Genomic DNA, 12,541 nt, shown 5'->3' on the forward strand with positions numbered 1-12,541 from the left:
CCATCTGGTTTGCTCTTAGTGGGACTATCATTTGTTTTTCAACAGGACAATGACCCAAAACACACCTCCAGGCTGTATAAGGGCTATTTGACCAAGGAGAGTGAAGGAGTGCTGCATCAGATCACCTGGCCTCCACAATCACCCGACCTCAACCCAGTTGAGTTGGTTTGAGATGAGGTGGACCGCAGAGTGAAGGAAAAGCAGCCAACAAGTCCTCAGCATATGTGCGAACTCCTTCAAGACTGTAGGAAAAGCATTCCTCATTAAGCTGGCTAAGAGAATGCCAAGAGTGTGCAAAGCTGCATTATCAAGGCAATGGGTGGCTACTTTGAAGAATCTAAAATCAGAATTTCTTGATTTGTTTAACACTTTTTTGGTTACTACATGATTCCATATGTGTTATTTCATAGTTTTGATGTCTTCACTATTACTCTACAATGTAGAAAACTGTGAAAATAAAGAAAAACCCTTTGAATGAGTAGGTGTGTCCAAACTTTTGTCTGGTACTGTACATCTCAATTATAGAAAACAATGGTGTCAGTGGGCGGGGCATGTAAACCAAAACAGTTTACCCTTGCACGCATGTACATTTAAAGAGGGAGATGGACAGACATACAACCTCTCATTATGCAACGACACAAGCACAAGGCATGGGAAGTACCCTTTTCCATTTCATCCACCCAGAGTTTCCCATTGGGTTCACGTCATACCATCAAGCAAAACCGGTGACCGGTGAGTCCTTTCCATCTCTCTCTCACACTCACTCTCCATCCAGCTTCCACTGGAACCACCATTTGGATACATATAACACGACTTCTTTCATTCATTCATATGAGACTACAGGGTTTTTGACTTCAGCACGTTTCCATTGACACGTCACGTAATGTCCGGATAGCGTCCGGATAACATCCAGATCTCCCAAGCCCTTTCTTACAATTCTCCTACTTCCACAGAGAGTTCTAGAAGAGAGACAGACGCAGATGCCACAACGTGGTCCAACTCAGGGCTGACGGTTGAACGGGTGGGACATACAAACAAAGGCTCCTGGTCTGTATGTCTCCCTTTCCCTCCTGCTTTTTTCCACAGTGGAGAGTGAGAGAAGTGTTTGTGTCCACCACCATCTCTAGAGGGCTTCATGTGTCCAGCAGCCCAATCCCCCCCCCCCCCCCACACACACACACAAAAGGAGAGTGTTTATGTGTAAACACCAGTCACCCATTGGCCCTTAATGTGGAAAAGGGGTCGGACTTTTTGCTCCTCCCTCTGCGTTTCCCTCCCCCACTCTAGTGGGTAACCTCACAGTGTGTGCGTCTCTTAATGTGGTCCCCCTCGCCGGTGTGGTCTCGGTCGGTGGTTCTGCTGTCACAAGTCGGTGACTTTGTTCTCCACGGCTGCAGCGACCTGCTGGAGCCTGTAGCCCAGCTGCATTTTCTGGGCCATGCTGTCCTCCTCTAGGGCCCCGATGATCTGAGAGAGGGAGGGGTGGAGAGAGGGAAAGGGATGAAGGTAGATGGAGAACGGTGGAGTGTGATGGAGGATGGTAGAGTGATAGGCGGATGGAGAGAGAGATGGAGTGAGAGAGAAAGAGGGATGGAGAGAAAGAGAGGAGTGGAGTGAGAGAGGGATGAAATGAGAGATGGAGGGAAGGAGGGAGGGTGGGAAGGAGAGAGGGAGGGAAGGAGTGAGAGAGGGAAGGAGAGAGGGAGGAACACAAATCCAGTTTAGAGCAGGTGCAAGGTAAACCAAAGACAACTATGATGTGTTCTTCCATCCAACCAGACAAGCGACTGAATGAAAACTCACCTGGTCATAGTATTTGTTGATGTACTTGTACAACTCGTGCAGGGCGACAAGGTAATTCAACTCTCCTGAGTAATTCTGGTTGGGGGACAAAACATATTTTCATGTCATTCCAAATAAATAATAAGCACATCTTTTCAAAGATGAACTGAAATTGAATTGAAAATGTGCTAATATAAAGTTCAATTAACGATAGGGCAAAGAACAGCTTAAAGGGATAGTTAACTCAAACCGTCAGCAGTCATGTTTTCAAGATGGAGCACTTTCAGTACAGAGCAAAAACTTTGATGGGAGATCACTTTTGCGAAGATGGCTTTTGGGCGAACTCTCCCTTTAAAAAGGAACAATACAGTGTTTACTGAACAAATAAACTGAAGTTAAAAGACTCACCCTGGACAGCTCTGCTAGAGCTGAGTTCATCTCCTGATCACTGGCAGAGATGGTCTGTCTGATGTCAGCGTAGTACCTTTCCACCATCTGCTTGTAACGGGGGATGTCACGGGCATACAGCAGTTTGTTGATTGGTGAATCCTGGAGAGAGAGGCGGAGGGAAAGAGAGAGAGAGAACCAGTTTAGAGAAAAAAATATCACATCCTCCAATAGTCCTCTCATCCCACCCTGTCCCTTGGTCCCGTCCCTCCCTGTCTGTCTCTCTCACTCTGCCCAGCTTGTGCTCAGCGGTGGTGCAGGAGTCCATGAATGTCTGGGAGATGACCGTCAGCACAGCGTCCACGTGGTCCGAGGGCTGAACGTCAAAGATGAACTGGGGGTTCTTCACAATGTTGATCCAGAACCTCAGGGGCAAACTGGAGGCAGGGAACCAGCGTTACAGAACTGTTATTGCCATGTTCACATGGTTACATATATATTTGTTTATTTGGATCCCCATGAGCTTTTACAGAAGCAGTAGTTACTCTATACAACAATATACAAACACAACAAAAAATAGTCTGTGTATCTGTGTGTCCACTCATCGTCCCGCCGTTCCATGAGATGTTTAATCCATTTTTTAAAAGGACATTTTGATGTTTGCTTGAATACTTGGAGATGGGAGTTCCGTGCGATCATGGCTCTGTGTAGTACTGTGCATTGCGTGAATTCATTTTGGACTCGGGGACTGTGAAGAGACCCCTGGTGGAATGTCTTGTGGGGTATATATGGGGTGTCTGAGCTGAATTTGATTTGATTATGCAGACAATCTGGAATTGTCATCACAGTGACATTTCTCATAACTAGGAGAAGCAGTTAGCATCTCGTCAACCCTCAACCGGGAAAGACTGGCATGCATATTGTTGATGTTATTTCTGTATGTGCAGTTAAGGGCAAGGCGTGCTGCTCCGTTTTGAGCCACCTACAGCTTTGCTAGGTCTTTTTTTGCTGCACTTGATCATATTACCAGACAGTAATCAAAACGGGACAAGACCAGAGCCTGAACAACTAATACAATTGATTTTTGTGTAAAAACATATTTATAAACAGACATAGACCTAGAAGTGTAGATTCCTCAACTTGCTCAATGGTCACACCCTTTATGTACAACTCCAGCTGAGGTTTAGGTCTCAGAGAATGTTTTGAACCAAATACAATGTTTTTAGATGCATTTAAGACAAGTTTATTATTAAATCACCCATTCTGATACATACTGGAATTTCAGTGAGCTCACTGGCTTTGGTTCATCCACATACATAGCCATACTAGCGTTGTGTAAGAACAGTGTCAAATCATTCATAAAAATAGAGAAGAGTGACGGCTCAAGGCAGCTGCCCTGTGGGACACCGCACTGTATATTTCTGATGATAGAGAAGCGCTTCTATTGAAGAACACTCTCTGGGTTCTATTGGATAAATAACTTCCCAACCATGTGATGTAAAGCCAAAGCAAGTGAGTTACTTCAATAACAATTTATTATTAATAACAAAGGCTGCACTGAAATCTAAAACTACAGCTCCAACTATCATCTTATTATCCATTTCTTAGAACCATTTATCAGTCATCTGAGTCAGTGCAGTACAAGTTTAGTGCCCTCTATATGCATGCTGAAAGTCAGTTTACATATATACATATACATATATATATACATATATATACACATATATCACCAGACCACATACAAACATATACACACGTATGCACACACACAGATTCACAAAGACACACATGTTGATTTTCCAGATGTGGACGGCATCGGGATAAGTGTGTGTGCATATGCGTGTGATTGAATCTATGTGCGTACGTGAAATGTGTGTCTGCATCGGTGTGTGTGTGTGTACCTGTTGGTCTTCCAGATGTGGATGGTCTCGGGGTCAGTGATGGCGTGGTGTTGCGCCTGGTCGTCCAGCAGGTCAAAGAAGTACTTGACGGCCAGTGGAACAGGACGACTGGTAGACAGGATCACAGTGAACAGGTCGTCTACAAACTTCTGCAGAGTTCCCTGTGGAGGGAGGGAGATGGGGAGATGGGGAAAAGGTTAGGGTTTGAAAGTGGGTGGAAGTGTGTGTGTCTACAGTATCTGGCTCTTCTCCTGATTCTTAGTGTGTATGTGTGCATCCAGTATCTACCTTCATAGAGAGCAGGCGTGTGAGGTAGATCTCTGGTATAGCCTTGGCCCTCTCCCTCTCCCTCACGCTGCCCCGGCGGTGCTTGGGTAGTTCGGGCTCCTCACTGGCCTTGACCAGGTGCCACAGCCTCACCCCGCCTTCGTCCGCGTCCTCCAGCATGGGTGTCTCTGAATGAGGGCGGGGGGAGAGGAGAAAGGAGAAGGGTTGAGAAAGAACATTAGAAAGAATCAAATAAAAATGCTTATCTTGTATCTTTTATTCCTTGTCCACAAAAGTGAACATCGGAGTCAACGTTTCAGCCTAGTGGCCTTTCACAAGACGAGATACACTGACACTTATTCTACAGAAACTTAGTGGAAGAAACTGGACATATAGCTAGTTTGGCTGTGCACTGTAGAAGAACAACGAGACATTTCCCAGAGAGAGAGAGAGGGGAACTAAAATGCAAGCGGAACTCACTTTCCCCTGCTACATAATCATGATTGTCGTGGTGGATGTGTTTGCTGTGGCGCGGGACCAAAGCCACTGTCGCACCATCTGGAACCTAACACACAAAAATAACAACAACAACAACTGTTATAAATCTCTCAAACGGTTAGTGTATGCACTATGAAGGCTTATGAATGCTTATGAAGGGTTAACGAAGTGATACACCGTTACGTAAAGGCTTAGAAACATGAATGTTAAATCTTAAAGCCATTATGAATGCTTTATAAAGGCTCTATAAATACTTTACGTGTTACAAACTCTGTATGAAGCGTTAGGAAGGCTCCATGAATGTGTGTGGGTGCAGACCTTGTAGTGTTGTAGTGTATTGAGGCGCTTCCAGTTGCCCTGGACAACAGATGTCAGGTCTTCATCAGACAGGATCAAATGACCAGCTACACCGGACCTCCACTCTGAAAGATAAAACACACACACACTGTTAGACAGGGCTATAGACAGAATTAAAATAGAACACTATATTATAGAACACTAAAATTATGTTAAAAGAGAGATAGAAAAGAGGCTGTGTGTGTGTGCATGCGCATCGTTGTGTGTGTGAGAGAGAGAGAGAGAGAGAGAGAGAGAGAGAGAGAGAGAGTGTGTGTATGTGTGAGAGTGTGTGTGTGTGTGAGAGAGAGAGGGAGAGAGAGTTTGTGTGTGTGTGTATGTGAGTGTGCGAGCGAGCGAGCGTGTGTGTGTGTGTGTGTGAGTGCTTCTCACCCAGGTCTAGGGAGTCTGTGTGTGGCCGGTGGGAGAAGGAGGTGCCCTTGTAGACCTGGTCCAGGAGTTTCTCCTTCACCTGGGTGATGGTGTCTATGTCCAGCACCTTGGAGGGCAGCGGCTGGGTCTCGTTCACCCCCCCACCCTGCATCAACACGTTCAGGGTCTGGGAGAGGGGGAGGAAAGAGAGCGAGGATGAGCTTTCAAAATCACTCACAAAGCACTTTCTTGGATGTATATATAATCTATTTATCGATCTCTTGCTTTCACTGAAGAAGAAAAAAACGTGTGTGTGGTTAGATTGCGTGGACATGTGTGCGCACCTGTTTGAGTGTGTGTCTGAACCCTTGAATGTGTGTGTGTGTCCAAACATGTTTGTGTCTTTGAGTCCATGTGAGTGTGTCTGAATCCCTGAGTGTGTGTCTGAATCCCTGAGTGTGTGTCAGAAACCCTGTGTGTGTGTGTGTGTGTGTGTGTGTGTGTGTGTGTGTGTGTGTGTGTGTGTGTGTGTGTGTGTGTGTGTGTGTGTGTGTGTGTGTGTGTGTGTGTGTGTGTGTGTGTGTGTGTGTGTGTGTGTGTGTGAACCCCTGAGTGTGTGTGTGTGTGTGTGTGTGTCTGAACCCCTGAGTGTGTGTGTGTCTGAACATGTTTGTGTCTTTGAGTCCGTGTGAGTGTGTGTCTGAACCCCCTGAGTGTGTGCATCCTCACCAGGGTCTTGTACTCCACGTCTTCTCGGAGCAGGCGGTTGTCGTTGAGCGTGTACTTTGCTTTTCCCGTCACCGCGTCCACCGGCCCCTTGTCCACCTGGTGCTTGATAGCCCTGAACAACATGTACAGGGACTCACCTGCAGAATCCTAGGGAGAAACAACAACAGTTAAACAACTAGCATCAAGCAAACCATGCTAACGATCAGGTAAACAATTAGCATCAAGCAAACCATGCTAACGATCAGGTAAACAATTAGCATCAAGCAAACCATGCTAACGATCAGGTAAACAATTAGCATCAAGCAAACCATGCTAACGATCAGGTAAACAATTAGCATCAAGCAAACCATGCTAACGATCAGGTAAACAATTAGCATCAAGCAAACCATGCTAACGATCAGGTAAACAATTAGCATCAAGCAAACCATGCTAACGATCAGGTAAACAATTAGCATCAAGCAAACCATGCTAACGATCAGGTAAACAATTAGCATCAAGCAAACCATGCTAACGATCAGGTAAACAATTAGCATCATGCTAACAATCACTGTCCTGGGAAAAGACAAGGACACGGCATACAGTGATTATGTTTACGCTAATAAATGCTAATGCTACAAGGTATTTTGACCCAGGTAAGATATAGATAAAGGCCCCGTTCGAATTCCTCTAAAGCGAATCCTTCCTTCCACGTAATCACGGATTAGAAATGAGTGGACAGGTGAAAGCCTGGTGGAGCCAGGTGGAGACACTTTATTTCTGTCCAATTGTGTCTCGTCTGTGATTACATCAAGGAAGGGAGGAAGACGGTGCACAACAATGCACTTCTAAAGAACGGGGCCATCATTTCTGTCCACTTGGCTGCGTTTACACAGGCAGCCCAATTTGCGCAATTATTGGCAAAAAAAGATCTCATCTGTCATAGAAACCAATTAGTGGCAAAGAAAATATGAATGGGGCTGCCTGTGGAATGGGGCCATCATTTCCTCCTCTTTGTGTGACAGTAATTCATGTGGGCCGACTCACCCTGAGGAAAGCGTAAAGGCAGATGGACATCCAGTTGGTCAGCAGCTTCTCCACCACTGTCTCCGTTCTGCAAAATGACGCCATGTTAAAAATCAGTTACAGGTCGATGGAGCACACACACACACACAGACACACACAATCCCACCCCACCCCCTGACCCACACACCTCTTCCTATCTTACCTTCGCAGCATGAGTTTTGGGTTCTTGGCCACGTACTGCTCCACTAGATCATTGAGGAGGGTCTTGAGGATGTCGGTGAAGTACTCCAGTTTACCGTGCAGCGCCACCGTCAGGAGAGATGCCACGTAGGCCCGGTCCCGGGGCGAGAATGTCCGCTGGCTCTCCAGAGTATGGATGAACTAGGGGAAGGGATGGAGGAAGAGGGAGTTATGGGGAAAAAAAGAAAAAGGGAGCAAGAGACCACCAAATATGAAATTGAATACTCTCCCGTAATATTTCAACGAGAGGAGTCTGGTGTATTCAAGAAGAAGAGGATGGTTCTCTTATACAGCCATATACTACACAATTAAAATCCTGGCCTAAGTCTTTCTAGGTCAGCTACCAATGTTCTTCATTGCGGTCATTGCACCTTGCCTGCTTTCCTTCAAAACCACTTGTCTTAAACTTTCACGAGTCCACGAACGTGGTAAGAACTGCCAATCATCATCACTGCATCACCGTCCCCCTACCTTGGTGAGGAAGAGTTTGCTGTTGAGCAGGTTGGAGAGCTGCACCAGGCCCTGCTCCACCGTGGCCCGTCGACACTCCTGCACGTCCAGATCCCTCCGCAGGGGCGACTCGCGGTGGCCCGGGAAGAAAATCCGCTCGGCGTAGCGCCGGTAGTCCAGGAAGGGAATGCCTGAGCCCACCAGGTCACTGGACATGTCCATCATCTCCGTCATCAGGTCTGTGGGGGAGGGGGGTCAGGGGTTCAAAGGTTAAGAGAGTATGACCTTCCTTGCAACACATAAATGGTTGTGTGAAAGTCAGTGGAGAAAAAGGGCCCCTTAGAGAGTATAAAGAACTTTTGGCTTTTAAGCCAAAAGCGGTCACCTAAATGAACAGATGTAATTTCTGGACAATATATCATTGGACAGAAAGGGTCACCCCCCCTCCCCCTCCCATAGCCTTGAGAAACCTCCCTCAGGAAGCTCGTCTCATGTTTTTTAATGTCATTTAGAGCTGGTATACCGTATTTGACCATGTACCGGTATTGATGCACGGAACGGTTTGGGGTTTTTACATTACCTTCTATAACAGTATTGTAATTGTTAAAGGTGATACGCCACTCTGGCGCGTGTAATGTCCATTTTGATAGTTTACTCCATTTGCTACTCGAGTCATATCTCTCCCTCTTCTCCTGCATGCTGCTTCCCCATACACTTCACTACACTAAGCCCGGCCCCTGTCCCTCAAGTACCTCACTATATTCCAACTATAGCACTAGAATAATCACTCTATTTCCATGATTCCAACAGTTCACCAATTAATTAGGCCTCGATTTTTTGAAAATGCTCAACATAATTGTTGGTTGAAGTTGGATTGAACAATAAAACAAATCAGAATGAATAAAGCCCCATTGAAAAATAATAATTAATGTGTTTCCACCCTAGGGGTCATGAACTACTCATAAAGCATATTTAGAACATTTATTGTCCAAAAAAATACTGTGAAATACCTTCATAAATGTGAAAAATATCTTGATGACCTTTTGGCCATATCGCCAAGATTCCACACTTTGTTGTGGACAACAATGTTTTTTCCTGTCACTTCCTTTCACCCTCTCTCGCTCTGTCTCTCACCCTCTCTCGCTCTGTCTCTCACCCTCTCTCGCTCTGTCTCTCACCCTCTCTCTCTCTGTCTCTCACCCTCTCTCGCTAGGTCTCTCACCCTCTCTCGCTCTGTATCTCACCCTCTCTCGCTCTGTCTCTCACCCTCTCTCTCTCTGTCTCTCACCCTCTCTCTCTCTGTCTCTCACCCTCTCTCTCTGTCTCTCACCCTCTCTCACTCTGTCTCTCACCCTCTCTCACTCTGTCTCTCACCCTCTCTCTCTGTCTCTCACCCTCTCTCTCTCTCTGTCTCTCACCCTCTCTCTCTCTCTGTCTCTCACCCTCTCTCGCTCTGTCTCTCACCCTCTCTCGCTCTGTCTCTCACCCTCTCTCGCTCTGTCTCTCACCCTCTCTCGCTCTGTCTCTCACCCTCTCTCGCTCTGTCTCTCACCCTCTAACGCTGAGTGTTAGTCATAGTGTTAGGGTCTGACCTGTGAACTCTTTCTTGCACCGGTCTCTCACACTGGTCTCCAGGTTCTCCAACTGGATCTGTACTTTCTTGTAGTCCCTCAGAGCCTGCTTACTCTTCCTCCTGACAGACAGACAGACAGACAGACAGACAGACAGACAGACAGACAGACAGACAGACAGACAGACAGACAGACAGACAGACAGACAGACAGACAGACAGACAGACAGACAGACAGACAGACAGACAGACAGACAGACAGACAGACAGACAGACAGACAGACAGACAGACAGACAGACAGACAGACAGACAGACAAAGAGAGCGAGAGAGAGCGCACACACATACAGACAGACACACATTAGAATTACACTCATAGCTCAAATCACAAAAAGTTTACGTAAACAAATGCAAATGCTTGCACCCACATACCCCTACCCCACGTACCTGTAGATGAGGACTATGATGAGGACGATGAGGGCTACAATAGAGGCCCCCACGCCCACCCCTATCTGGGCCTCGAGGGGGAAGGTGGACAGACTGAGGGTGTCATACTGCACCCTGCCCAGGGAGAAGTTCAGGTTGCCCATGTGGACCTGGAAAACAAACACACACACACACACACACACACACACACACACACACACACACACACACACACACACACACACACACACACACACACACACACACACACACACACACACACACACACACACACACACACACACACACACACACACACACACACATCAGCTATGGAGCGACACTGAACAAAAATATAAATGCAACAATTTCAAAAGATTTTACTGAGTTACAGTTCACTCTTCTTCAATGGCTTTGTGAAGTTGCTGGTTATTGGCAGGAACTGGAACATGCTGTTGTATAAGTCGCTCCAGAGCATCCCAAACATGCTCAATGAGGTGACATGTCTGGTGAGTATACAGGCCATGGAAGAACTGGATATTTTAAGCTTCCAGGAATTGTGTACAGATCCTTGCGACATGGGGCCGTGCATTAATATGCTGAAACGTAAGAAATTGACACTGATAGTACAGTGAGTTATATATAATGTGAATGTGTAGATGTATAGTGACGCTCTGGATAAGAGCGTCTGCTAAATCACTTAAATGTAAACGATAAGGTGATGGTGGAGGATGAATGGCACAACAATGGGCCTCAGGATCTCATCACGGTGTGTCTCTGTGCATTCCAATTGCCATCGATAAAATACAATTGTGTTCGTAGCTTATGCCTGCCCATACCTCAACCCCACCGCCACCATGGGGCACTCAGTTCACAACTTTGACATCAGCAAACCGCTCGCCCACACGACGCCATACACGCTGTCAGCCATCTGCCCAGTACAGTTGAAACTGTGATTCATCTGTGAAGAGCACACTTATCTCCAGCATGCCAGTGGCCATCGAAGGTGAGCATTTGCCCATTGAAGTCGAACTGCAATCAGGTCAAGACCCTAGTGAGGATGACGAGCACGCAGATGAGCTTCCCTGAGAGAGTTTCTGACAGTTTGTGCAGAAATTCATTGGTTGTGCAAACCCACAGTTTCATGTGCTGTCCTAGTGGCCGGTCTCAGACAATCAAGCAGGTGAAGAAGCTGGATGTGGAGGACCTGGGCTGGCGTGGTTACACGTGGTCTGCTGTTGTGAGGCTGGTTGGATGTACAAACAAATTCTCTAAAACAACATTGGAGGGAGCTTAAGGTAGATAAATTAACATTCAATTCTCTGGCAACAGCTCTGGTGGACCTTCTTGCAGTCAGCATTCCAACTGCATGCTCCCTCAAAACTGGAGACAACTGTGTTATTGTGTTGTGACAAAACGGCACATTCTGGAGTGGCTATTTATTGTCTCCAGCACAAGGTGCACCTGTGTTTAATCAGCTTCTTGACATGCCACACCTGTCAGGTGGATGGGTTATCTTGGCAAAGGATAAATGCTCACTAACAAGGATATAAATACATTTGTGCACCAAATCTGAGCGAAATGAGCTTGGACATTTTCTGGGATGTTCTATTTCAGCTCATGAAACACGGGAGCAACACTTTACATGTTGCGTTTATATTTATGTTCCATATAGAACGTGTACAAGCTGGGGCAGTTAGTTTGCCTCTAATGGGGTTAGGAAGTCTGATTGAGACTACTGAGATGCACCCTTGTGTGTCAACCTGTGTCTGATTCACACTAGAGGGACAAACTGAGCCAAGTGGAACTGTACTGGGCTGGCCTGGTTACACCTGCATCCGCCAAAGTTGATGAAACCATGTTGGAAAAGACAGAGTGAAAATAATTCAAGCCAGCACACTACAGTTTTGGTCAGCACAGTAGTGTGAAAAGAGCATTAGTGTGTTGTAATTGACTCTCTTATCGATCTTGTGTATTGAAATGTGTTTTGGGGAAATGTCAGTCTTTGGGACAATGCGTTTTGAAACGTGTGATCATCTGTCTGTTTGGAACAAAAGTGAGCCTAGGAATGGAAACGGCAGTAGTGGAGCACATAAGGTGGACTTGCAGTGAACTCGGGCAGCGTGTCGGCGCCCTCGCGCTTCCTGCCGCCGTTGGGGGGGTCCCGGGACGGGCTGCTGGGGCGGGGGCTCGCAGTACAGGTGGTTCCTGGTGAGGGTCTTCACAGCGCACACACCCTCCCCCACCAGTACCACCACCTCCTCCTTAGAGATGGCCAGGTCCAAGTTCTCACCCTATAGAGGGGGGGGGGGGGAGAGAGAGAAGATATTACCACGTTGAGCATCGCGCTTGAATCAAGACTTGTGCATTCCTAGCCTCATCTTTGGAATATTCCTCTATTTCCCCCCCATCTCTCATAGGGGTCTAGCCTTCTCCTCATCTCCAGCCAGGGGGGGGGCAGGATGAAAGTTTGATTTCTGACTTCCATAAAACAATAAGAATCTTTACATTCTATACCTTTGCCTTGGATTTATAGTACTAGCTAGCAGATGATGCTAACCTTCAGCTGTCAACTGTACATG

The 12,541-nt window shown here is 46.6% G+C and overlaps 1 protein-coding gene across 1 annotated transcript in view; it reads right to left on the minus strand.

The window, feature by feature from the left end:
- Positions 1–392: 392 nt before the first annotated feature.
- plxnb1b (plexin b1b) overlaps positions 393–12,541 on the minus strand; it is a 37,060-nt gene continuing 24,911 nt past the window's right edge. The window contains 17 exon segments of the mRNA XM_046310282.1: positions 393–1,467; positions 1,804–1,878; positions 2,191–2,331; positions 2,459–2,606; positions 4,071–4,231; positions 4,359–4,525; positions 4,818–4,902; positions 5,154–5,257; positions 5,565–5,730; positions 6,273–6,419; positions 7,296–7,362; positions 7,477–7,655; positions 7,986–8,203; positions 9,557–9,657; positions 9,981–10,129; positions 12,067–12,111; positions 12,113–12,253. Coding sequence (XP_046166238.1) covers positions 1,363–1,467; positions 1,804–1,878; positions 2,191–2,331; positions 2,459–2,606; positions 4,071–4,231; positions 4,359–4,525; positions 4,818–4,902; positions 5,154–5,257; positions 5,565–5,730; positions 6,273–6,419; positions 7,296–7,362; positions 7,477–7,655; positions 7,986–8,203; positions 9,557–9,657; positions 9,981–10,129; positions 12,067–12,111; positions 12,113–12,253 — 2,199 coding nt within the window. The 3' untranslated portion in view covers positions 393–1,362.

Source organism: Oncorhynchus gorbuscha, linkage group LG18 (genome assembly GCF_021184085.1).
Source record: "Oncorhynchus gorbuscha isolate QuinsamMale2020 ecotype Even-year linkage group LG18, OgorEven_v1.0, whole genome shotgun sequence".
NCBI lineage: Eukaryota > Metazoa > Chordata > Actinopteri > Salmoniformes > Salmonidae > Oncorhynchus > Oncorhynchus gorbuscha.